At 34.1% G+C, this 26,438-nt stretch overlaps 3 protein-coding genes and 1 long non-coding RNA gene across 5 annotated transcripts; 1 reads left to right on the forward strand and 3 right to left on the reverse strand.

The window, feature by feature from the left end:
• The first annotated feature begins 3,957 nt into the window (after nucleotides 1-3,957).
• LOC126726980 (uncharacterized membrane protein At1g16860) lies at nucleotides 3,958-8,828 on the forward strand. Its single transcript, XM_050432423.1, has 4 exons — nucleotides 3,958-4,862; nucleotides 7,615-7,770; nucleotides 7,853-8,064; nucleotides 8,208-8,828. Exons 1-4 carry the CDS (start codon nucleotides 4,122-4,124, stop codon nucleotides 8,398-8,400), a joined length of 1,302 nt encoding a protein of 433 aa, XP_050288380.1. The 5' UTR covers nucleotides 3,958-4,121; the 3' UTR covers nucleotides 8,401-8,828.
• A 3,869-nt stretch (nucleotides 8,829-12,697) lies between these two features.
• On the reverse strand, nucleotides 12,698-16,718 carry LOC126726983 (tropinone reductase-like 3). 2 transcript variants are annotated; one of them, XM_050432426.1, is made up of 6 exons: nucleotides 16,429-16,715; nucleotides 15,084-15,197; nucleotides 13,850-13,984; nucleotides 13,409-13,534; nucleotides 13,205-13,306; nucleotides 12,698-13,094 (listed from the first exon to the last, which is right to left on the reverse strand). In XM_050432426.1, the coding sequence occupies exons 1-6, from the start codon at nucleotides 16,564-16,566 to the stop codon at nucleotides 12,945-12,947; spliced, it is 765 nt and encodes a 254-aa protein (XP_050288383.1). In that variant the 5' UTR covers nucleotides 16,567-16,715; the 3' UTR covers nucleotides 12,698-12,944. The 2 variants fall into 2 exon arrangements, with proteins under 2 accessions (XP_050288383.1, XP_050288384.1); XM_050432427.1 differs by lacking the exon at nucleotides 13,850-13,984 and having other exon boundaries at nucleotides 16,429-16,718.
• A 2,579-nt stretch (nucleotides 16,719-19,297) lies between these two features.
• On the reverse strand, nucleotides 19,298-24,728 carry LOC126726984 (uncharacterized). Its single transcript, XR_007656110.1, has 2 exons — nucleotides 24,657-24,728; nucleotides 19,298-19,728 (listed from the first exon to the last, which is right to left on the reverse strand). It is a non-coding gene; the product is annotated as an uncharacterized LOC126726984 (long non-coding RNA).
• LOC126726981 (tropinone reductase-like 3) lies at nucleotides 19,819-22,237 on the reverse strand. The gene is made up of 6 exons (XM_050432424.1): nucleotides 22,029-22,237; nucleotides 21,407-21,523; nucleotides 20,850-20,984; nucleotides 20,458-20,583; nucleotides 20,278-20,379; nucleotides 19,819-20,163 (listed from the first exon to the last, which is right to left on the reverse strand). The coding sequence occupies exons 1-6, from the start codon at nucleotides 22,164-22,166 to the stop codon at nucleotides 20,014-20,016; spliced, it is 768 nt and encodes a 255-aa protein (XP_050288381.1). The 5' UTR covers nucleotides 22,167-22,237; the 3' UTR covers nucleotides 19,819-20,013.
• Nucleotides 24,729-26,438: the final 1,710 nt, after the last annotated feature.

Raw genomic sequence — 26,438 nt, forward strand, 5'->3', positions numbered from 1 at the left:
TCCTTCCTCTCGTGGAAAACTGATGTTGGGTTGATTATAGACAACCGCTAGGAGCCTAGGACCAAAACTGATTGATTCATCCCATTTATCACCCTTTTTTTCCCTTCTTTTTTCATTAAATGTTAAATGTGTTATGTTATGAGTTTTTTATTTTATTTTATTTTATTTATTTAAGATACCATACAAAACTTAGATATCTTACTCGACAACAAAAAAATCTTACTAATTGAGCTAATAAAAATCTACCGTATTATATTATAATTGATGTATACTAAAAAAAGTTAATGATTTATATGAAAATGACATTACACTAATTTCAAATTATTATATCAATAAATTTTGAAAAGTGTTGTGAAATATTTTGAGTACCTAATATTGTTATTTAATTTAGGTTAAAATGTTGGAATTGCTTCTAATTAATCCATTAATTTTCCAATTTATGTTATGGTTGGCCACATTTTTGTTTTTTGTTTTTTTAATATAAGAAAGTAGTGTCTTAGTCTCTGGCCAAATTAGTTCACTTGTTGCACATAAGAAACTCAAAAACCTGATAAACTAATAATATGGTAGCTGAAACTTAAGACCTTCAAGTTTATAACATATCCTGAAGTCCATTGAACTCGTCACCTAGTGTCCTTGAAAGACTTCATTTTCATTGTTAACCTATTTTAAAATGAATTTTTTTTTTCCTATTTTTTGTCCAAAGCAACATCATTTTTTATGTGAGTTTACATTAAGATATTTATGGAAAGAGTATATTAATGATATTGTTGTAATATTCAGGGGAGTAAATTGTGAGTTCTCATAAATAGGAATCAATGTAGAGGTACCTTCAAATTTACACAATGCAAATAGTATTAAATAGGTTGAGAAATACAATACCTTTCACAACTGTTTATATAACATGTTCTATATTTGGTGCATACAAAAAGTGGTTTTAATAACGACTACATATAAAAATAACAACTACAATCACACTTTTCACTCTAACAAATTGTAGTAAAAAAAAAACAAAAGTTGACCTCAATTAATAGCATTTTAACCCTAATTTATTTTTTTTATTTTGATTGTGTTTATTACTTGGCAAAAAAGTTTTTTTTTTTTTTTAATTTTAATTTTTTAACTTAGCAAAGGTGTGATTGGAATTAATCATGCACCGTTCACTCCATCCCATCGTTAAACAGAATGTAATGCTACACAACATATGTAGAAGATCTTCTGGCAAGCAAATCTAAATTGTAGGACCCAATCACCCTCAGTGCCAACTTCCTAATGGGACAAATGGATGCAGTTCGACCACGACAGATGATAAGAAGTATAACTTACTTTGAATAAAAAGATAATGTTACTATGAGGGTGCTCTCTTTTGTTATCAGTAAGCTTTGGTTTTCATTGGATTCATTACAAAATAGATGCTTACTTTTTTTCATTGAATCATTTATTTGGATGGGAATAACTTGCAAAATCAAGATTAATTCAAACACTTCCATTGTACCGGTTTAGTCATGCAAACAAAATATTTAATATACAAAAAGTTGGAGGAAAGTGAGAAGATTTTGTAGAAGTTAGACTTAAGCATGACTTAGAGCCTAAACATTGAGTTTAAATAATTTATATGTAATAAAATCAGTTATTTTATTACTCTTATTAGTAATAACTTATTATTTTTTTTGTTTAAAATTATTGGGGAGGGAAGGGAGATATTGTCGAACCCACAACTTTAGTAGTGACAAGAGAAGTTGTAGGTGCCATTGGCCTACAAAGTACAAACTCATTTCCAATGCCATAAATATGATATATATTAGTTAGTAAACATTTATGGCCGAAATAACTATCCATACTCAAAGTTTTTTTTTTTTTTTTTTTTTTTTTTTTTTTTTTTTTTTTTTTTTTGTGAAATAAGAGGCTTGAGTTTTGAATTCTGCCTACACCAAAAATTAAAAAATAAATTGCAAGTTTGCAACTACCTACCATGAAATGTGCATCATACATTCGAAACCGATTGTATTTATTATTTTATATATAGAAAAATAATGATTGATCATGAATGTTAAATGTCTCAATACATTCTTTTTTCATAAGGGTAATCATTATTTAATCAAAACAGATTTTATCATAAAACAGGTCTTATTTTAATAAATAATGTTAGGACCATAATTTTTGTCACAACTTGCCTACATGGAATGTCGTGAATGGTGAAGTTTTTGACCCACTACTCGTAACTTGCTACATGAGTAAATTGTGGCAAAAGTTATGATCTTAACATTTTTCCTATTTTAATATGTGATGGTGTATCAATGGCTACACCCATCCTTTGAAGAGGAACATAATCGACAGCTCTCTGCACCTACAACACAAATGAAAGCTCGGTAGTGGCATTCTAATGCCTAAATTAGTATCTATTTTTCAATATAAAAGCTTAAATTTGGTAGATTTCAGACTCAAAGATCATTCATTTTCAAGAATTGTGTATTTCCATTTAGAGATCAGTCTTCTACTAGACTCTTAATCATTTTTTTTTTAATGAACAATAATATTTATTATAACACACATGAAAATAATAATAGTGTTTTAAACTGGGTTTATAATACATTACATAATCATAGTACAACTATAAAATGGCGTATCCTTTGTAATTGTAGATCATTAAATCGTGAGTTTCTCCAAATATCCTACTTGCAACAGTTCCTTTTTTCTTTTTGGGTGGAAAATTGTTCCACTATCTTGAGCCAACCGACAAGGGATTTAAAAAAATTCACTCTTAAATTCAATATTTTTAATATTAATTTGTTAGTACTTTTTTTCTTATAAAGATCTTGGTCAATTTAATTTGAGAGTCACACCTACAAAACTATTGTCTATTTATTCCATGAATTAATTATCCTAACTCCCATTTTAACTCCAGCCCTTATTAACAACATTTAAAAAAAAAAGGGGGGGGGGGGCTAAAGTTGTGTCCAAGACATTTTTTTTTTTTTTACAAAGGTGGGTGTTTAGACCTCTTCGAGTATCTAACTATTTTCTCAGAGTACAACTATAAAATGACCTATCGTTTGTAATTGTAGATCATTAAATCGTGAGTTTCTCCAAATATCCTACTTGCAACAGTTCCTTTTTTCTTTTTGGGTGGAAAATTGTTCCACCATCTTGAGCCAACCGACAAGGGCTTTAAAAATATTCACTCTTAAATTCAATATTTTTAATATTAATTTGTTAGTACTTTTTTTCTTATAAAGATCTTGGTCAATTTAATTTGAGAGTCACACCTACAAAATTATTTGTCTATTTATTCCATGAATTAATTATCCTAACTCCCATTTTAACTTCAGCCCTTATTAACAACATTAAAGGAAAACGGGGGGGGGGGGGGGGCTAAAGTTGTGTCCAAGACATTTTATTTTTACAAAGATGGATGTTTAGATTTTTTTAGATTTCTTCGAATATCTAACTATTTTATCATGTGTATATAATCCCTGTTTCATATGCATCAGGTTATTAAATGGAGGGTTCTCATGAAGGTGGCCTCAAGATATTGGCAAGAGACTCGCAGATATCATAAGGGATTAGGAACCATTAAACCAGACCCATTGAGGTTGTTAAGTCCAAGATTTGATGAAGGAAGAAAAGAAAAAGTCTAAGAAAAAAAAAATTTCACAACTTCTTACTATAATTGTCAGTTTGTGAGCGGTGGAAAAGAAACTAGGTCTCGTGTAAAAGTGTGAGATAGTGATTGTGGTAAAAATTATGAATTATTATATGTTACAGGAACAAAGAAAAAGGTAAATAAAAATGACTGCATAAAGTCCCATCATGTCCCATCAGTTTCACACAAAAAGCCAAACTAATCACTTCTCTGAACTCAGCCTCAGCATCAAACACACATACAGTTTTACTGTACCGCCATTTCAAGACATAGGACACATCCGTCATTATTCAAACTCCTCAGTCCCTTTTCTGCCATTTCACACACATTCTCTCTCTCTCTCTCTCTCTCTCTCTCTCTCCTACTTCCACCTACACACTCACTCACACACACACTCACAGAACTCTCACACTCACTTCACAACTACTCAACACCTCTCTCTCTCTGTCTCTCTATCTTTAGAAACAAGAAGGCGAAAATGGGTAGTCGAATTCAGTCGCACCAGCTGAGCAATGGGCTGTACGTGTCGGGTCGACCCGAGCAGCAGCAGAAAGATAAGCCAACAATGGGTTCACGCGCCGTCCCCTATACCGGCGGCGACGTCAAGAAATCCGGCGAGCTCGGCAAGATGTTCGATATCCAAATTCTCGAAGGCCCGGGCCCACACCCACCTCCGTCTTTGAAATCCTCACGCCCGTCAACAAGCGGGTCGCTGCGATCCGGATCCGGGTCCACCTCCGGCCCACTGAGTTCCAAGCACACAACTTCCTCCGGCCCAATGACGAGAAAGTCCTCTGGGCCCATGCCGCTCCAGCCCACGGGCTTAATCACCTCCGGCCCGCTCGGATCATCAACTGGGCGTCGGTCGGGTCATCTGGACTCCGGGTCCGGGTTCGGGCCGGGGAAACCGAGCTACGGTGCGGCCGTGACGAGCTTGGGTTCGGGGGCGGAGGTGAGGGTGGGGATTGGGGTGTCGAAGGCGGCTGTTTGGGTGTTTGTGGTGGCGGTGGCGATGGGGTTGCTGATTGGGGCGTTTCTGATGGTGGCGGTGAAGAAGGCGGTGGTGCTGGTGGCGGTGGGAGGAGTGTTGGTGCCGGTGGTGGCGGTGGCGGTTTGGAATTGCCTCTGGGGGAAGAGAGGGTTAGTAGGGTTCGTGAGAAGGTACCCCGATGCTGAGCTTCGTGGTGCTCTTGATGGACAGTTCGTCAAGGTCACTGGGGTAATTTCACTTCCATCTTTTTTTTTTCTTTACTACGTATTTATTATTATATTATATTATATTTATGTTATTAATGGAATCTAAGTAAGATTATAAATTTTTTTTGGGGTTTACATTTAAGGTAACACATGTCAATTAAGGACCCAACCAAATCCTAGGACCTTGTTGTGGTTATTTCGTAATGATCAACAATGGATTAGGTGTAAAAAAAAAAAACACTAAAAATTATTTTTTAATTTTTATTTAGTCTGTTGAATATGTATAGCAGACCTCCAAAGTTTTAGGGATGTGGTGATGATGATTTTGGAAAGGAATATGGGTAGTTTAGTTGGGTGAAAAGAAGAGAGAGGCCTAAAATAGAAAGAGATTTATTTGTTTTTTATATTTACTTTTAGGCTTATATATGTGATGTGTGTACTTGGATATGGAATTATGGATGGATGGGTCTTTTCTTTGACTAAGGCAATCTTTAACTGAGATTGACATTTCTGCTATTTATTTATTTGGGTTTTGTTTTGTTTTGCCTTTTGTTTTAAGATTCCTTAGCTTTGGTTTGATAATGATGTTATGGATTTTTATTAGGGAAGTGAGTGAGATTTTAGATATTGCATATGAGACCCAGTATTTGTTCTTGGGTTTGAATGCCTTGTTTGCACTTTGCATGGTGTGGGATTGCTTTGCAAGTTAGGAACTTGTTGAAGGTACTACTTTGATTGGCATGTGAACTTGTCCGGGGGGACGATATGTTGCAGGTTGGCAAGGTTGCATGTGCTGGTTAGAATTTGGAAGGGACCACATTTTGCTTTTTTGGTGGTAAAAGGATATAGATTTCAGTAAGTTGACTGCCAAACATGGTTTTGGAATGGGGATTTTAAGTAGGAGTAATCTTTTGTTCTACCCTGATGGTTTTACTGCATGAATGCATGTAAACTACTTGGAAGTCATGAATGCCAATTGACTACAGACGCCACTAGACTTTGCCAATTTCTTAAGAGGGTCTCCAAGATTGATTTCAAGATGGGCCTTTTAATGTGATTTTATACCACTGAAATGATCATGTTGGTTCATTTAAATGAATGGTCTCTTTCATTGTTAATGTTGACAAGCTGATGTAATGTTTCATATTTTGTTAGATGAAGGTAGAAGACTTTGTTGAACTTCAAGCAACCTTGTTTACTCTGGTCCACATGAACAATGCATTCTTTTTTCTTCTTCTTTCTACTTGTTACTGGGTAACTTCTCTCTGTTTATTTTTTAGATAGGTAGATGGTGGGGGGTGGATGAAGTTGGGGTTTGAACCACAACCTGTTTGATCTGGACCAAACTGGTCCATCACAGATGGTTCTGTTGGAATACTACGTTGGATCTGGGGTTTAGTTGTATTTCAAAACCTGCCTAGTTTTGGCAGGCACTAGAGGAACCTGGTGAAACTGATCCGAACAAACCCCCCCTCCTCAGTTTCGTGCCTTACCCCTAGTTGCCGGCCTAGTCCCTTTTTCACCTCACCCACTATGCCCCTCACCAGCATCACACAGCATCAGATCTGGCCTCATTGTCACAACTCACCATTGATTGGTGCAAAACTGAGTCAAATTTGGCGTTGGATCATTGTCACCACATCAGATCCAGCCAATTTTTCTTGATCTCCCTCCTTTGGCAACCACTCACCCCCAACCTAGGGAAACCGAGCAATCTGACTGCCGACTCAAAGAGGAATCTCGATCAAGAATCCAACCCATTTTGGTTGGCAACAGTTTGAATCTTCTGCACCTGATTGAGATTGGATTGGATGATGGTTATGCAAGAAATTAGAACTGATACAACCCGTGCTCAGCCTGAACTATAGGGCTATCACTTGAATCCCTTCATTGATTTTAATTTGGAAAGCGTAAGAATCATGTTGAAAATATATGGCAGATTCTGGTTGAGATTTGAATGAACTTGGATGGAGACTCAGGGAATTGTTTTTGGTTAGCCTGAAAAGGCAAAAATTATATTGGGTGGTGGCTAAGAGAAAGAGAAAATGAAGGAACGAAGAAATTATAGACGTTAGAATCTTGACTTTATCAATAAATCTGGTTTCTAATTCCATGATAAAGTGGTTAGGTTGGTTGATATGAATAATAGCCATAACATGAAAATTGAAGTAATAACTTTATGAGGAAGAATATCAATAAGTTGTATGGGAAATCCTGTCAACTGTTTTGGTTTAGAGGTTGCTATTTTAGCCATTTCATTATCTGTTGAGATAGTCTGAATGGCAAAGGACTATTCTTAGAAAATGAATAGAGTAATATAATTTCTATAGGATTTACTAAGCTTGATTTAATGGACGTCCACTCCTCAGGATACTCAAATATTCCATCTCCTGATATCAGAATTATGTTCTGCTCAAACAGTATCAAGTAATCTCCAATGTGAGTTTAGTAGGAAAATACTTTTCATTGAAGCATTTAGAAAGGTTTATCTTATCAAGTTTTGGAATTTCTGTTGTCAGTCAGAAGGCTCTAAATTCATCTCCTGCAACAGAATACGTGAGCTGGTTTTGAAATTTTACTGGTTGTAGAAGTTTCTTATCAATATACTTGTGTAGTTTGACTTTTATATGATTAAATAACTATATTCTTAATATCTTGATTGATAGGGAGGAAAAAAAGAGAAGATAATTTTTCTATTTTCCTATTTTTCAGTTTATTCTTTTATATAAGTTATTTCAAGTGAAGTAATGTATCATATTTCTCTCTTTATGTAGGTTGTTACTTGTGGTAGTATTCCTTTGGAGTCATCCTACCAAAGGGTACCAAGGTGTGTATATGTGTCCACACAACTCTATGAATATAAGGGATTGGGTGGAAAATCTGCAAATCCTAAACACCGTTGCTTGTCATGGGGATCTAGACATTCAGAGGTTAGTATTTCCTATTGGCTTGTTTCAAATAATGGTTTGAGGATCAAAGATTGGTAATAATGTAGTTACTTTTAATGAACAGAAATATGTGGCTGACTTTTACATATCAGACTTCCAATCTGGGTTAAGAGCATTAGTAAAGGCTGGTTATGGGGCTAAGGTTGCTCCATTTGTAAAACCAGCAACTGCAGTTGAAGTCACAAAAGAAAACAAGGACTTATCTCCAAGCTTTTTACGTTGGCTAGCTGACCGCAGCCTCTCTAGTGATGACCGTATAATGCGCCTCAAAGAAGGGTATGCCAATGATTGTTTTGTTATAAGCCTTCTTGTATGCATTGTTTTGAGAATTATAAGATTAGAAGTTGAGATTCTTAGATTTTCAGTTTTCATACTTTTTACAATTGAATGCTTCATAGAGGATGCTTGTTGTCTTTCAGGTATATCAAAGAAGGGAGCACTGTAAGTGTAATGGGGGTTGTTCGACGCCATGATAACATACTTATGATTGTTCCACCTTCAGAACCTGTCTCAACAGGCTGTCAGTGGGTCCGCTGCCTTCTTCCTACCTACGTTGAAGGATTAATTTTGACATGTGATGATAATCAAAATGCTGATGTGGTTCCTGTGTAAAAAAATTTTATCTTGTCTTTATGTTTTGATAAATTCCCAAGTAAATATTGGAAGGGTGGAATTGATGGAAAATTGCCACACCGCCTGAGTACGCTGTTCTTTCCTGTCCAACTTTAAGTGTGTAAATTACCCTAGAAGATCAGAGCAAGAAGCTGAAGATCACGTAATAATCAATGAACTCTAGTTGGTGGTTAAGATGCCACAAGCTAGGATGCTAATGGAGATGATGGGGGAAAATGGATTTCCACCATCAAGAAGTTAGAAGATGTATTGTGAGGAAGTTGCACATTTTGATTTTTGCTAATTTGATATGTACATAAGTCGAGTTGATAAGTTGCGGTAAATGGTTCAAAATGGTTTGCTACTCTCAATTATAGAATAAACTGTAGAATTATTAGTATTTATGTATTAAGATCTGATTTTAATTAGTCACTGTTTGATGGTGTGAATTGTTTATGGGGATCTTGTCGGTAATCATATTCATCTATTCTTGGTGAAATTATGTCTCTGACATAAAGGTAGACCTCATCGCAAGTGAGATTTACATTTATGTGAGAGGAAGGTGTAGTCCACCAAATATATTGAATAATTTATCCTGTTCTTGCTATGTACCAATGAAGTTTTCCATTCTAGTGTTAAGAACTTGTACTAAGAATAATAGGGGTGTTACTTCTTATTCTTATTCCTTTTGAGTTTCTCATTGGTAGATTTGTTTTATTGAGGTATTGAAATGTATGATATTGAGAGAAAGATATAATAAATCTCGCTATTTTTATTGGCTTTCGTCAATTAATTAATTCAGTAACTTATTATTAGTTTTCTCTAATATTTCAATAAGTTTATCAAAAATCTTGTAATATAATTGGTTGACATCTTAATTTCTAATAGAGACATTCATGATTTAGATCTCCCGACTATTGATGTATAAAAAAATTTTCAATAAATTTCTTTGTAAAAAATTGTAATATTTAGTTATTTTATAGACAAAATAGTAAGATATTAAGGGTAGTATAGTGATTTGATTACACTATATATGTGTTCACAAATTGAAAATTGCATGATATAGTGGTTGATATAGATAAGCATGTTTTCATGCTCACTAAAAAAATGCATATATCCTTTAATTATTATTTTTTTTACATTCTTGATTGTGTAAATTCACAAATATTTAATTTTTATGGTTTTTGTGTCAATTGTTGTCAAAACAACTAAACATGAGTAAGAATGTCATATTATAAAATTACTATTATAGTAAATTGCCCATGCGATGTACAGATGTATATATAGGTATATACATGGATAGATTGTAATAATTATAATGTTGGAGTTTGAAGAATATTGTTTTATAAAGTTGTTAAAGTGAAAATTCAAGTTTTGGAATTTTTTAAGTGAAAATTCAAAGTTAGGCATTTTTGATCGATCAAAACTTTGGCTCGATTGATCGAAATGGTAAAGAAAAAATCCTAAAGTCTTTGGATGTCTCGATCGCTGCTTGATTCCTGTTTGACCGATCGAAAAGAGCATTCGATATATAGAAAGTAATTTTCGACCGATCGAAAATCGTGAATTAGGATTTTCTGCAAAATTTTCAGATGACTATTCAGATGGGCTGAAGAAGTTTCAAACCTTGTGAACGGTTTTATGAAACATTTTAACTCTTCATACGTGCCTTTTGATGAAATATAACTCTATGGGTATAAATAGAGGCTTATGTTCTCCCCAAAATAGTAAGATACAAAGAAACACAAGAAATTCTGTGGATATTCTCCAAAATTGTTATTTGTAGAACTCAATAAATTTGGTTGTATCTTGGGGACAAGTTTGTAAAAAACCCTTTAGCAACTTGCATATGGGGACAAATATTGTCTAAGGATAACATTCAATTATGCCTCCAAGTTAATCACTAATCTTCATTTACTTTAAGTGTTCATTTTGTTCTCTCATTGTTACTCCTTGATTTGGTAAGAATCCCCAGCAACAGATTATTTTATGATATTTTATGTAAGATGGTTTTGGAGAATGTTAAACATTTATTATAAAGAAAAAGTAAACTAAATTAAAATAAAGAAATATATACATTTTGAGATATTAACAATTAGTTTAGTAGCTTCACTGCATTTTTGTAGCATTCTTAAGGCAATATTAATATTTAAAAAAAAAATCATTAAAACAAATATAAATGCAAAAGAGTAACAAGATTATGAAAATCAACTAATTTGTGTTATGTTCACAGACTACATACCATGAAACAAAAGCATGTCCAACTCTCTTACCTTCTTCCACTCATCAATATTGCAATATTAAGACATGGTGTGGGCAAGTGTGTATGCATATCTTATAAATAATTTAAAACCATGGTAGAATATGGCTTTACACTACGCACCAAATATTCACTCTGCTTATATACTTAAAACAAAAACTATCCAACCAAATTACCCAAACGTATATCATATTTAAGCCCCTAATTTGAAAAGAAAAAAGAAAAAAAAAATATTCGTAGAGGTTTTGGCAGCTTGATGGGATTGGAGGCTAGTAAGCCTAGTATGACGGAGGTAGCGGATAATAGTCCTTAATTTTTTTTTTTTTTTTTTTTTTTTAAGAAACCACAATAAAAATAAGTTAATTTGAACTTTTGAGTAACAGTAAAAAAAAAACTTAATGAAAAGTGTAGAGGTAAAGTCCCCAAATCAAACAATAGGCCTTGAGCCCCATATAGAGTTCAACCACGTCTGAGGAGAAAGTGCGGGCGCCAAAAGGACTCCCGACCCAATTCTTATGGGCCCAAGCTTATTTAAAAGGCGGTCCGAGGAGGAATGTCTTCTCGGACGTGCCAAGTATGACTCAAACATGCATCCTACCAATAATAAAGAATCACTCCAACGAGTATTAGTAGCAGGGATGATTCCCACAAGCCCGGGAAAGGGAAGAGAGTATAGGATGTCAAGGGAGAGACTACAACTGCCATATTAAATGCAGGGCAGCTACTTTTCTGGCCGCATTAATGTGGAGAGGACAGGCAAACAGTGTTACTTTGGCCACTATAACTCACAGAAAGATAGGGGAGATGTCCGATGGGACGGACACTCAAGTGAAGGTCCAGATGATCAACAAGTGTAAGGTTTTGATGACTTTAAGGGGACTATATAAGAGAAGGGAATCCCCATAAAGAAGGGGATCGGAAAAAAAGAGGAAGAAAGAGCAGAAGAAAGAGAGAAAGACCATAGCCTTTGATCAGGAACAGAGGTGCACCCATACGTCTTCTCGGACCAAATATCCAGTGGACACGGAGACATTCTTATGTTCAATTATTGCATGGTTCAAAGTTAACTAACACTCACTTCGTTAGGGCCTAGTTCTGTAACTCGCTCTCTACAAATTCATTGTCTAGGGCTTCTTGGGCCAGAACCACCTACCTGTTGGGCCTGGGCCCCAAAACGAGTCCCTACAAAAAGAGGTAAAAAAAAAATACTAAATGTTAAATTAGAGCGTCATATAGCAAGATAGTGCATGAGGTCAATGCTTACATATATATATATATATATTGATATTAATTTGCATTATAGAATTTTTTTTTTCTATTTATTAAATTTGTTCACTAAAAAATTGGACTATTTGAAAAGCTAAGGCATGTTCAATAGTAATGTTCAAACTTAAACGTGTTTAGTAATGATGTTTTATTATAGATGTTTGAGTTATGATTCTCAAATTATGATGTTTAAAATTGAAACATGTATTTTGATTTTTGTTTTCAAGTAATGTTTTTGAATGGTAGTTTTGTAAATAAATTGAAAATCGTAAGGCCTGTTGATAAGACTAAACTTTCTCTTACACATTTCAACATTTTTTATTTTTTTCCCATGGACCCTCTTCTTTTCTTTTTTTATTTTTATTTTTTATTTATTTTTATTTTTTTTCTCTCTCTCCTTAAATAAAATAAAATAGTATTCTTTTACTACACAATCATAATTTTTTTAAAAAGAATATACATATTCCAAACACAAATTTTTTTTTTCCACATTTTAAAATATATTATTTGAAATATGGTACTAAACACATATTTTGCATTATGAATATTTTAAACACGTGTTATTATTCAGTCATCACTTTTTTAAAAAGAACATACACATTCCAAACATACAATTATTATTTTTTTTTTACACTTTAAAATATGTTATTTGAAATATGATATTAAACACACGTTTTGTGTTATGAATATTTTAAACACATGTTTTTACAACAAATTTTAAACCAAAATTTTCATTCTTTTTACTCCACTACCAAGCGGGCGCTAAAGCAATTGCCTTCCAAATAAAGCTGCTTGTGTGGAATATATATTGTGTACATGTTACTCATACTCACAATGTGCGGGTCTTTTTAGCCACCTGTGGCCATATATAACGAAATATATAACTTGGCGTCACTTACAAACGAAATACATAACTTATGAATTTATTCTTTGCCATTTAATTAGGGAATTGTAAACCGGTTATCAAACCATTGGGATTTTAAGAGTAGAAGGTATTACGGAGAAAATAGAAAGGGATCTAGAGTCTCGATGGCGTTCCTCCTGCCACCACCAGAGTTTCTCCTGTTATATAAGAAGCATCATCAGATGCCAAAAAGGCAGTAGCAGCAGCCATGTCTTGAGTGGTACCAAGCCTGTTAAGCATAGTCCTCCCCTCGACCTCCTTCCTCTGCAATAAATTAAACACATATTTGGTTAATTGCAAAGGTCAATGCTCAACATTTTCTTAAGTGGGCAAGGTCGGACATGGACTGCAACTTAGGATGGATTTATACTTACAAGGGCATCATTTTCTGTAATGAATGAGGCAAAGTGTGTTGGTACAAAACCGGGAGCAACACAGTTCACACGTGTATTTGGAGCCATCTCAGCTGCAAGTGCCTAGATGATGATTGAGAAAGAATTAAAACAACGAAAGAAGCTTTCCATGATTTGCTTGAATACACAACTAATATAAAACATGGATATGGAGCCAAGTCATACCTTGGTAAGTCCAAGAAGGGCTGTCTTAGTCACCCCATACATAGCCATGGAAGCTGGTGGATGGTAGCCGGCAATAGAGGAAATGATGACCACAGAAGAACCCTTGGACATATGAGGACCTGCATCCTGTAAATTTAATGAAGTGAGACTCAAAAATTAACAAATCATACTAGCAATGTGAGCACACTAAAGACTATAAGGAGAATCTACCGTGGAAAAGGTTATCAAGGCCACTAATTACAGTATACCACAGACATAGTATCTATAATGACTATCTTCACTTCAAAAAAAAATAAAGGAAAAAAGAAAGAAAGAAAGAAAAAGACACAGTATCCATAGAAAAAAAAAATTAAGTAGACCCTATACCATAAAGAATTACAGACATTCTTCCATTCTTATAATCTTCTCTTAAAATGAAAAACCTTTGCTAAAAGAAATTACCTTTAAGATAAGTATGGAGGATTTGACATTTATGTCCCACAGCTTATCCAGGACAGATTCTTGAGTTTGCAAAATGCTATCAACAGATGGATTAGTAGCAGCATTGGATACGACCACATCTATTTTACCATATTTCTGCAGATGAACAATTAAGTTAAGATTATATTTTACACATTCGAGTGTTAGCAAAGACTGACACTCTTAATAATACATGAATCCATGCCATTAAAGGTAAGTAGACTGTTTGTAAATGAACCAAGCCGTTTATAAATAACTTGGACTTGGCTTGTTAAAAAGCTTATTCATGTTTTTTTGTTTTTAAATAAGCCAAAATTGAGCCTTAGTTTTAGGCTTGTTTAATAAACAAGCCAAGCACAAGCAAAAAAAAAAAAAAAAAAACTGTTCATGAACAAGCTTGTGAACATTAGGGCTCCATACAAAACAAGCTGAGCTTAGGCTTGTTTGTGGTCTTGGTAATAAGCTTAATATGAGCTTGACAATTAAACCCAAATCTTACTAAGACTTTAAGTAATTGGAAATTGGGACCACTCGTCCAAATCAAATAGGCTTGATAATAAACTTGATATGGGCTTGATAATGTACTTATGTTGGATATCAACTTCAAAAACTTAATATTGAGCTCAAGCTTGGCTTGATTAATGAATCAATCCAAGTTCAAGCTTTTAGACTTTTTGATGAGCTTGCGCTCAAGCATCATTTATCAAGCTTGAGCCAAGCTTGAACATTTTACATTTGTTGTCAAGCCAAGCTTGAATAGTCACTACTCAACCAAGCTTAACTCGTTTACAGCCTTAAGTAGACACATAAAGTAAACACGAAGGAACCTAGAAACTAGAAAGCAACAATTATAATATCTCATGTATATTAGGGAATGTTTGAATGCCATGATCATTGTGGGAATAACTGTTCATTTGAAAAAGTAATCATCATCTTTGACAGAAAATTAGATTAAAGCTTTCACTAATGGAGTTCTATTAATTACTAACTTTTAGAATGACATAGATTCCATTATCTAATGATGGTGAGACCAAAAGGGATTGCCAAAATCAACTGGGACCACCTGTTGGCTTGTCTGACTTCCAAAGCAAAAACAATATGCAAAAGATGAGCCTTTCCCCTCTCTCTATTAAGTCTAAACTCACACTTTCTATACATTAATTTACTTTTCTAGTGCCATTCATATAAAAATCAATTATTCAACTTCATTTCTCACCTGAATAGTCTTGTCTATAAGGTTCTTCCTTTGTTGTGCATTTGACAAATGACAAACAACACCCAACACCTCGATTCGTGATTTGAGTTTTTCAACCGCCTCATCTACATTTTTCTGTAACAATTTCACCATGTACAAGTAAATCAACATCATATATCTACATAACAAACAACATGAGACTTATCAGTTTATAAAAGCAAATCCTTCTTTTTAACACGCACACACGCATTAAACTGGAGTTGAAAGAAAATCCAACTTGAAGGCATTTCAAGCATAATCAGATACAAAAAGTCAACAACGACAAACAAAGCCTTGGTCCCAAAATTTTGGGGTTGGCTTCAAGCAAATCAGATACGATCCCAAAAAAATAAAAATTAAACAAATTCATGACTCCACCTACAATCATTCACTCAACAGAAGACCATATCAAATATGAATTTAATTCAATAACCCTACTTAGGCTGCGTTTGAATCGACTTCAAACGCATTCCGGAAATGATTTTCTGGAAAATAGGTGTGTTTGGTTGGTCCGGAAAATTCTATTTTCCGGAAATTAAAATCCGTTGACTGAAAAAAAAAGGCTTTGACCACGGAAATGAATTTCCGTTCCTATATTCACTTCAAATGAATTCCGGAAAAAGGGAGAGAGCGAGCGCGCGTGAGGAAGGCGAGCTCCAGTCCAGTCTGATGATTGCCGGCGAACCCAGTCGAGCTCCAGTCCGCGCCGCCGATTGCTAAGCGTCGATCGCGATCGCGCCGTGCTTCGCGAGATCGCGATCTCGCCGCGTCGATCGCGATCTCGGATCGCGATCGCGCCGTGGATCGCGATCGACGGCGCGGTCGTCGGACTGAATTTGTCGCCGTGGATCGCGATTTTTTCCTGGGTTGTGGGTTGTGTTTTTCTGAATTTGTGTTTTCCTTTCTTTCCAAAACAGCAGAAAATATTTTCCAGAAAATTTTTTGAAGTGCAACCAAACACCATGAAAACATTTTCCTTTTCCGGAAATTAGCATTTCCGGAAAATATGTATTTTCCGGAAAACGTTTTCCAGCAACCAAACACAGCCTTAAATTCAGCTATAACCTCTCAACTCTGCACACAACAAAACCTGATACTAAGTACTAACATTAGGATTAGATGAAATCGAAATTTCATTTCCTCAAAACCAAAACAACATGAAATTCAGAGTTGCATGTCCTTTTCATCTCAGTTTCCAAAGCAATCAACCATAAAAGTAGTAGAAAAAGAAACCAACTTAGCTAGAGATGAGAAACCCCATGTGAATTAAAGCCTATCTATCCCAATATATAAATGAAAAATCGAAAATTGAGGGACACCCACATACCTGTTTACGAGAAGAGATGACAACAGAGGCACCTTCCAAGCCAAGCCTCTCAGCAATGGTGAAGCCAATGCCCTGAGTGGAAGCAGTCACAATGGCAACCTTGCCTTCAAATCTCTTGGCAATCTTTGTCCCCTCCATTTTGTTTGGCTTCCTGATCTATGTAATGTAATCGAGTCAATTATTGAACCGAGCTTTGATTTTTTTTTTTTTTTTTTGGAGAAACGAGCTTTGATTTTATAAGCAACAACGTTAAGGTGCACAGTACCTTCCGTTTTTTTGTTTTGACTTCTCATGTTCGCAATTTAGTTTCGACGAGAACAAAGGAATGGATATATACCACATCATTTTCCTGAGTATGGGCCCTACCCCCGACAATTAATTCCATACTTATCTTTTTTTTGAGAATCTAGTACTTATCTTGTAGTCAAGTTAACTTTTTTTATATTATTTTTTTATGAGCTTGGTCTCTTGAAAATATAGTCTAAAAAAATTTAGTGTTTCAGGAACTTCAAAAAATTTATAATATCTCGTAAAAAGGAAAGAGTAAAAGAGAAATAATACGGTCAATGTTCTCTCGTACCAAATTATAAGTAATAGGTCGTTACGAGTTATTATTAGTTGTTAAAAAAATAATTTTAATGGTAAGTTTAAATTAGAATTAATAATAACTTACTATGTGTGTGTGTTTGACTCCAAATTAAAAAGTCAGTTTATTTTACTATTTAGTTTATTTTTGATATTATTTATGGGTCCTATTGCATTTTTTGGTACTATTTATGAGTTCTACTGTAATATTTTAGTTAACTTTTACCTTTATCTATAGTATTTTTAACAAACAATTTTCAGTTTCAATAAAATAAGCAGATCTCAAATAGACCCTACATTTAATTTGTTGTAAAAATGTTATAAAAATATTGTGGATGTAGCACTTTTCTAAAAAAAATGATAGTGTTATAAATAGATTGTTGTGCAAATTTGATAGATACATAAAATTTTAATATATGGTGTGCATTTTATAATAATTTATCTTTATCATCGTGCGACAATATTGATTGGTTTTTTTGTATTAGCAAAGGTTCAAACCCCATATATTTCATTTGACCATAAGTGACTTTATTTGTTAAGCTAATTGGAGTTCATGATAATTTTTTAGTTATTAAATTTATTGTTTTTGTGAAAATAATATATGAAAAAAATTTACTGGTTCTAATACAATAAGAAATAATTTTTATTTTTACAGAGAATATAAGAGATGAGACATAATTTTAAATAACATGATTATATATATATATATATATATTTAAAACTATTAATTACTAAATTTTTATTGGGTCTTTTATTGGAAAGAAGTTGAATTCTCTTCCCAATTATGGTAAGGGAAAAGCCACTAACATTTAGGATGAAGGTGATTTGTATAATAACCTTCTAAAAATATATATATAATGATGCTTCAAAAAAGAAAAATAATAATTATGACAATTACTTTATATGATTAGTGTAATATCAATTTCTATATCTTATGTAATAAAATTTATAATCCCTTCTATATACACACATATTCTTCTTGCATATTTTATATAATTCTTTGTATTTATATCTATATAATACAAAATAATGTTTTTTGTTGAATTATAATGTTTTTATTTTATTTTTAGAATCAACTTCTTCTAATGTTGTTGCATAAACTTTTGAAAGTTCATATTTTTCACATCATTATTCTAATATATATATATATATATATATGAGTTGAGTTCAAGTTATATTTAGTGTAATTCTAAGTAATGTCACACCACTCAATAACGTGTTATAGAATTCATACTTTGAGGATCCTACCGTTAAATTACATGTTTTATATGTTCTTAACATGTATGCCAACTTTCATGTTAATCAAATGTAATTTACTAATTGATCCATAAACTCATATTTTAGACAGTGTTTTAAACTACAAAAACTCGAATTTAAAAAATTTATTGATGACATTACCATTGATCTTTAATTATTTTTAAATTTTATAAGCATAGAGAATATACGAATAATGTAATCTAATGGTAGATTTGTCAAAATTCACATTCAATTAAAAAATATTAAGTGGTGTAACATTACTTAAAGTTACACAAAGTGTAACTTGAACTCAACCCCCCATCTCTCTCTCTCTCTCTCTCTCTCTCTCTCTCTCTCTCTCTCTCTATATATATATATATATACACATATACACATATATAATTTTATATTTATATTACCCATTACAATGCCACATCGTATTTTTCTTAAAATGGTAGAATGAATGGTTCCATTAACAAACAAATTCATAATAAATTTCAATATATAACTATTATCAAATTCTTTTTTTTTTTTTTAATTTTAATTTGGAACAATTTTCTTTATAATCATAATATATATATTAAAAAATTAAGTATTATATATAAATATTTTTTTGTTAAAATTTCCCATATATTGAACGGATTTTTGAGTCCACATATTTATAATTTTGTTTTTTTGATATAGTATTTATAATTTTGTTTGTGTATCTAAATTTTTTTTTTTAAAGATATAGTATGATTTGAACATATAATGTCTACTTCATGATTATTACTCTTTATCATCATGTTTTTTTTGGATAGAAATCAACATGTCAAGACACTAATTATTATTATTATTTTTAATTAGTTTTTAGTGTAAACATGATTCTACTCCAAGTCTCTTATTCAAGGATAATATACTTTACCAATTGAACCAACTAAAATTATGGAGTGTGTTGTCTTTGGATTAAGTCATAACTATTATATGATGATTGCTCTTTATCATAATTCCAAGACACTAATTGATTTATGATAATTGCTCTTTATCATAATTCCAAGACACTAATTGGTTTATGATAAGGGGGTTTAAACCCGTTTCCTTTTTTCTTTCTTATTCATACTTTCTCCTAGATCCTAGGAGGAAGGTGCTTGGGGCATACACAACATTCTGTGAGAGATGATGTAATGGACAATTTATTGCAGACCTAGTATCAGAATCTCCAAGTCAATCCAAAGCGGCAAAGTAAAGCCCTTTGGACGAATCAACCCAACCCAGAAACAGAGGAGTGAAAAGGGTAAAGCAATGGAATCTATGGATGAAGATAAGGACTTCATAGCATGTCGGGAAAACACCAAATTTGCCAAAGAAATGGTGTTGGCATTTCCATCCGCTTCACTAGAACAAGTCATGACACTTGTCCAGAGACACTACGTTGTTCAACAGGGTTGGTAACGGTTGGCTTCAGGCCTTTTCTGCTCATCCCCGAATGGGAGATTGGACCTCTTCTTTCCAATCCCACCACCACCACAGGTGAAACGAGTGCCCATTTGATTCTTGAATGAGGAAGTAGTTCGTTGCCTGAAAATCGTCTGCAGTAAATGCTGCTTGTATTTGATTCTTTGCTTTGTTTGAATAAAGTTTCTTATTCATCAAAAGTAAAAAGGAAAAAGAAAAAAAAAAAAAAAATTCTTGCTTTTTAATTGTTACATTGGAAACAAGTATTAAACTGAAGGGTTTCTATGAGTAGAACGGTGGAAGACAACACATAGCCATATAGAAGGGGATCTAGAGTCTAGAAGGCATCCCTCCCGCCACCACTAGAATTTCACCTGTTATATAAGAAGCATCATCAGATGCCAAAAATGCAGTGGCAGCAGCCATGTCTTGTGTGGTACCAAGCCTGTTAAGTAAAGTCCTCTGCTCAATCTCCTTCCTCTACAATAAATAAAACCAATATTCAGTTCATTGCAGAGGTCAATGCAGCAATGCTCAAAATCTTGTGAAATGGGCAAGGTCAGTCACGCAATTAAAGGATGGACTTATACTTACAATAGCATCATTTGTTGTAAGGAATGCGGCAAAGCTTGTTGGTACAAAACCAGGAGCAACACAGTTTACGCGTGTATTTGGTGCCATTTCAGCTGCAAGGGCCTGAAGGAAACAAGGAAAGAAGATATCCATGATTTGTGAAATTCTTGAACATAGAACTAATAATGAACCAAGTTATACCTTTGTAAGCCCAAGAAGGGCTGTTTTAGTCACCCCATACATAGCCATGGTAGCTGGTGGTTGGTAGGCAGTAAAAGAGGAAATAATAACCACTGAAGAACCCTTCTGCAAGTGAGGAGCTGCATCCTATAAAATTAATGTAGTGAGTATCAAACGTTACAAATCATACTAATAGTGCCAGCTCATGAAGACTGCAAAGAGAAGATCTACCAACTATGAGACAATAATGAAAAGATTATAAAGGCCAACAATTACTGTACACCACTAAAAGCATCCAAAAGAACAAAAAATAGGTAAGACACTTAAACATATTATAAAACTAGTATTGATGCCCATGCATGCCCCACAATGGCATTATTCCATTACAATGAAGAATCTTCCAAAGAAATTACCTGTAAAATAAGTATGGATGATTTGACATTTATCTCCCATAGCTTATCCAGGACAGATTCTTGAGTTTGCAAAATGTCATCAATTGAAGGATTAGCAGCTGCGTTCGATACAACCACATCTATTTTCCCATATTTCTGCAAATGAAATTTTAAGTTAAAATTATCTAATAGAACCACATTCAACATTAGTAAAAGCATGTTCTTACTTAAAACATAAATCCATTCCCTTCAAAAATAATATAGACACAGATAGAAATAAAGACTGAAGAACCAGGAAAGCAACAATCACAATTAAACATGTATGTTAAGATATGGCTAAATGCCAAGCAAATTACTGCCTTTTAACATGATACAGCCTCCCCATTACTTACTAATCACGAGATAAAGGGATTGAGTAAATCAATGGAGTCCAGCTGTTGAACTTTTTGATTTCCATTATTCCATAGCATAAACCATATGCAAAACCTTATAAACTCACACTTTCTAAAGTTCCTCCATTCATTTACTTTTTCTAGGGTCATTCACATAAATGTCAACTATTCAACTTCATTTCTCACCTGAACAGTCTTGTCTATGAGGTTCTTCCTTTGTTGTTTATTTGACACATGACAAACGACACCCAACACTTCGATTCCTTGAGCTTTGAGTTTTTCAACTGCCTCATCTACATTGTTCTGTATCAATTTCACCACACACAAGTAAACAAGTAAATCAACATCATATATCTGCTTAAAAAGCAACATGAGACTTATCCACTTATAAAAGCAACTAAGAAAAGAAAAATCCAAATTCCTTTTTCATAATCAAAACATGACATTCTATTTCTTCTTTCCTTCCTTCCTTTCTTTTCTTTTCCACAAGTTTCTCAGTAACCAACCAGAGCGTAGAAGGAATCAAATATGAGTCAAATTCAATAACCCCAGTTGAATTCAGCTCCTAAACTATCCACCCAACTAAACCAGATACTAACTTTATGCGTAGCTGAGATAAAAATTCATTTCCTCAAAACCAAAACAACATAAAACTCAGAAATTTCAGATCAATGACAATGAAACATAAGGGTAGAAAAAGAGACACCAAGTTTGGCTAGAATTGAGAAACCCCAGATGAATTAAAGCGTAGAAACCTAAAAATATGAATGAAAAATCGAAAATTGAGGGGTGACCCACGACCACCAACCTGTTTGCGAGAAGAGACGACGATAGAGGCACCTTCCAAGCCAAGACGCTCGGCAATGGAGAAGCCGATGCCCTGAGTCGAAGCTGTGACAATGGCCACTTTGCCTTCATATCTCTTGCCAAACTTCGACTTGTCCATTTGTTTGACTTCCTGATCTACGCATTCGTATTGTAATTACTAATCAGTGAATATATATATGGGACCGAGTTTGTTTTTTTTTTTTTTTTTTTGGAAAAATGATATGAGAACATACCGACGGATATTTACAAGTTGTGAGTTAATGCGCGTTTAAGGTACTTTGAGTTGCCCCACGGGCCACCACGCACCCTACTTTGAGTTGCACTACTAGGCATTTTGGTCTCACAAGACGTGAGAGATAAGGGTGGAAAGTCAAGTCTTCAGTAAGGAGTTTTACACTTATATACAAAGAAGTTAATACCGTACCGAAGGCTATACCGATTTGGTCAACAGTACTATATATTTCGGATACCGATCAATACCAGTATACTGTTTCGGGTTTACCGCTATAAATAAATATATATTCATTAATTTAAGTTTTATTGATTAAATCTCATAAATATAAGTTATATAACCATATTGTCAATTACTCAATTCTTAACTTGTAATTCTAATCCAAGCTCAATAAAAAATAATAGATACACTTATTAAAAATTAATAACAATCAAATTAATATTATATTATATTAAAAATAAGAACCAATCTGCCACACGTGGGACTTTTAAAATTTCAATTCATTTGGTGGCAAAAGTAAAAAAATGCTAGATGTAAAGTAACAACTATCAATAAATATCAATTTGAAGAGTTTTTAAAGCATGCTAGCTGTAAAGTCTATTTCTTGGGCGTGCTAAATATCATTTGAGAGGTTAGAAAAACCGAGAAAGAGAAAGTGAGGGAGAGAGAGAGAGAGAGAGAGAGAGAGAGAGAGAGAGAGAGAGAGAGAGAGAGAGAGAGAGAGAGAGAGAGAGAGAGAGAGAGAGAGAGAGAGAGAGAGAGAGAGAGAGAGAGAGAAGAAGAAGAAGAAGATGAAGATGAAGTAGCAACAGCCAAAATCAGTCCACGCCCCGACTTGAGGTCGAGAATGTAGAGATCGTCGCCAATGGAAGGTGAGAGTGAGAAAGAAACACTTTTCTTTTTCCGGTACAGTATGAATTTATTGGCTGAAATTCGATATAAGTCTCCGGTACAGCCGAAACGACCTGGTAAGGCTGGTATATTTTCCGAAACGAAACTACCTTGTTTCTGTACCGGCATAGGCACCGGTATGATAAATTCCGGCCGTACCGACTGGTACGGTACGGAATTAACTACCTTGCTTATATAGGCTTAGATTAAGGTAGAGTAAAATTTCTATATTGTTAAAAAAAAAAAAAAAAAAAAAAAAAAGATAATTTGAGTTGTGACACTTTTTTTCTCCACTTTTAGAGAGAAACATTTGAACTCATTTGTTTCTATTTAACATTAGTCTTGACAAATTAATTGTTAGATTGCATTATTTTATTATATTTGCAAAATTTTAAAAAAATTAATAACTATATTCTCAATTAAATGTTTAAAATTTCAAGTTTTTGTAATCTTAAATCATACATAAAAAAATAGGTTTATATATCAAATAGTAAATAACATTCAATTGGAAAAAAAATTTAACATATGTGTTAAGAACATAAAAAACGTGCAATCCTTGCCTCCCTTTTTTTTCTGTTTTTGATTTCCTGAAACTATGGCATGGAGCTTTGTTTTGCTTTTCTTCTTTTCTTTTCTTTTCTTTTTTTTGTTTAATTAGACATGATTTTTTTTTTCAATAAATTTAGGTGATTTTTTTTTTTTTTGGGTTGCTTGTCACTTTTTTATTTTAATTGTGCATCATTTTATAAAAAGGGTATATGAGTAAATTTATAAAACTCACTTTTTCTATCTCTCCACTTTTTCACTCCCAAGCAAACAAAAATGAAAGAAAATAAAATATTTTCTATCATCATGTTTTTTTGCTAGAAATCATCATATCAAGACACTAATAATTATTATTATTTTAATTAGTTTTTAGTGTAAGCATTATTTAAGGATAATATACTTTACCAATTGAATCAACTAAAATTATGGAGTGTGTTATCTTTGGATTAGGTATATCTATTCTATGATAATTGTTTTTTTATTATCATAATTCCAGGACCCTAATTGGTTTATGGTAAGGGGGTTTAAACCTGTTTCCCTTTTTCTTTCTTATTCATACTTTCTCCTAGATCCTAGGAGGAAGGTGCTTGGGGCATACACAACATTCTGTGAGATATGATGTAATGGATAATTATTGCAGACCTAGTATCAGAATCTCCAAGTCAATCCAAAGCGGCAAAGTAAAGCCCTTTGGACGAATCAACCCCACCCAGAAACAGAGCAGAGTGAAAAAGGTAAAGCAACGGAATCTATGGATGAGGATAAGGACTTCATAGCATGTCGGGAAAACACCAAATTTGCCAAAGAAATGGTGTTGGCATTTTCATCCGCTTCACTAGAACAAGTCATGACACTTGTCCAGAACACTACGTTGTTCAACAGGGTTGATAACGGTTGGCTTCAGGCCTTTTCTGCTCATCCCCGAATGGGAGATTGGACCTCTTCTTTCCAATCCCACCACCACCACAGGTGAAAAGAGTGCCCATTTGATTCTTGAATGAGGAAGTAGTTTATCAGACAATTAAGAAGAAAGGATCAGAGAATAAGAAGATTGAGAAGAAGAGTAAAACGACACCACAAACAAGCTAAGCTGCAAAGTCTACTTAGAAGAGCAGTTAAACGGCATGTAGTCTTAGTTGTATTTAACTCAGATTATATCACACGTGTGCTGTAACTAACTCCTGCACGTGTTTGTAACTAACTCTCTTAGCTCCCTTATTTTTCTGTTATTCTTCTGTTATTCCGTTGCACTCTGTTTTGGGTATTTAGATTCAGAGATGTATATAAGCTTGATAAGTGTACAGATTCATTCAATACAAGAATTAGAGAAAGTTTCTTATCTTTTCTCTCAATTTCTCTCTCTTTTCTTTCTGTGTGTTCACACATCTTTTCTTTCTTCATTTCTATTTTGTTACATGGTATCAGAGCTTGAGCCTTCTTCAATGGCGTCGAATACTCAAGCTACTCAGGCTACTCAGGTTTTCTCTTCTCAAAGAGAACTGACTCCGATGGAGGATCCACGAAGTCCTTTCTTCTTGCATCATGGTGAAACACCAGGTGCGATTCTGGTTACTCAACCATTAACAGAGGACAATTATCCTATGTGGTCCAGAGCAATGAGAATGGCTTTGGATGCCAAGAGCAAGCTTGGATTTGTTGATGGTACTATTAATGCATCAATGGCGATCACACCATTAGAGAAGCAAGCTTGGTCCAAATGCAATTCAATGATCTCCTCTTGGATCTTGAATCCAGTTTCTCCTAACCTCACTGCCAGTGTAATTTACAGAGACACTGCATTCGAAGTGTGGAATACTCTCAAGAAACGATTCTCTCAAGCAAATGGACCTAGGATCTCTTAGCTTCAGAAACAAATCTCAACTATGATGCAAGGTGCTGCTACAGTCACAGGTTTCTTCACTGATCTTCAAGCTGCCTGGGATCAATTATTGAATTTCAGGCCTTCACCTTGTTGTTCATGTGGAAAGTGCACCTGTGGTGTGAATGATAAGATCACAACCTTCCAGCATCAAGATTCTCTCATGCAATTCTTGAACGGATTGAATGATTCCTATTTTCAAGTGAAAACACAAATACTCATGATGGAGCCTAGTCCTTCCATTGATAAGGCATTTTCTCTGGTGATTCAAGAGGAATGGCAAAGGTATTCAGGATTTACTGCTGTTCCTTCTGTTGAATCAACTGCCCTTGCAGTCAAGAATCAAGGATTCAATCAAGGGATTCCATATCCAGGATGCAACAAGAGCACTAAAGGAATCAATGCAAAAGGGAGGCCTGTATGTAGTCACTGTGGCAAGCTTGGACATGTTGTAGAAAAATGCTACAAATTGGTAGGATATCCTCCAGGTTACAAGCAGAAGGGCAGAGTGGCCATGGCCAATCAAGTCTTGACTGAAGATGATCAAGGAAATTCTAACAATTCTGGCAATCAACAGGTCAATTCATTTCCCTTTACTTCAGAACAATATCAACAGTTAATCTCAATGCTCAGCTCTCATCATGCATCCACATCTGGTGTTGCCAATGATGCATTGCACTCAGCTAATTCTGCTCTTTCAGGTAATGTGTGTAATACTTGGTCAGATTGTGTTTCCTTAGACTTGCAACATTCAGTTTTTGCTGTTAATCCTGTCAATAAGAATGCCTATGGTACTGATGTTTGGATCCTGGATACCGAAGCCACAGACCACATAGTGCATT

This window comes from Quercus robur, chromosome 5 (genome assembly GCF_932294415.1).
Source record: "Quercus robur chromosome 5, dhQueRobu3.1, whole genome shotgun sequence".
Lineage (NCBI taxonomy): Eukaryota > Viridiplantae > Streptophyta > Magnoliopsida > Fagales > Fagaceae > Quercus > Quercus robur.

Excerpts from the sequence above, each read along its gene's own strand:
- LOC126726980 (XM_050432423.1), top strand. The coding sequence starts at position 4,122 with ATGGGTAGTCGAATTCAGTCGCACCAGCTGAGCAATGGGCTGTACGTG. Across the intron at positions 4,863-7,614 it reads AGTTCGTCAAGGTCACTGGG|GTTGTTACTTGTGGTAGTAT; the intron begins GTAATTTCACTT and ends CTCTTTATGTAG. Across the intron at positions 8,065-8,207 it reads ATAATGCGCCTCAAAGAAGG|GTATATCAAAGAAGGGAGCA; the intron begins GTATGCCAATGA and ends GTTGTCTTTCAG.
- LOC126726983 (XM_050432426.1), bottom strand. The coding sequence starts at position 16,566 with ATGGAGGGGACAAAGATTGCCAAGAGATTTGAAGGCAAGGTTGCCATT. Across the intron at positions 15,198-16,428 it reads TCATCTCTTCTCGTAAACAG|AAAAATGTAGATGAGGCGGT; the intron begins GTATGTGGGTGT and ends AAATTGTTACAG. Across the intron at positions 13,095-13,204 it reads TTACAGAAAATGATGCCCTT|AGGAAGGAGGTCGAGGGGAG; the intron begins GTAAGTATAAAT and ends AATTTATTGCAG.
- LOC126726981 (XM_050432424.1), bottom strand. The coding sequence starts at position 22,166 with ATGGACAAGTCGAAGTTTGGCAAGAGATATGAAGGCAAAGTGGCCATT. Across the intron at positions 20,985-21,406 it reads TCATAGACAAGACTGTTCAG|AAATATGGGAAAATAGATGT; the intron begins GTGAGAAATGAA and ends TTTCATTTGCAG. Across the intron at positions 20,380-20,457 it reads CCCTTCTTGGGCTTACAAAG|GCCCTTGCAGCTGAAATGGC; the intron begins GTATAACTTGGT and ends TGTTTCCTTCAG.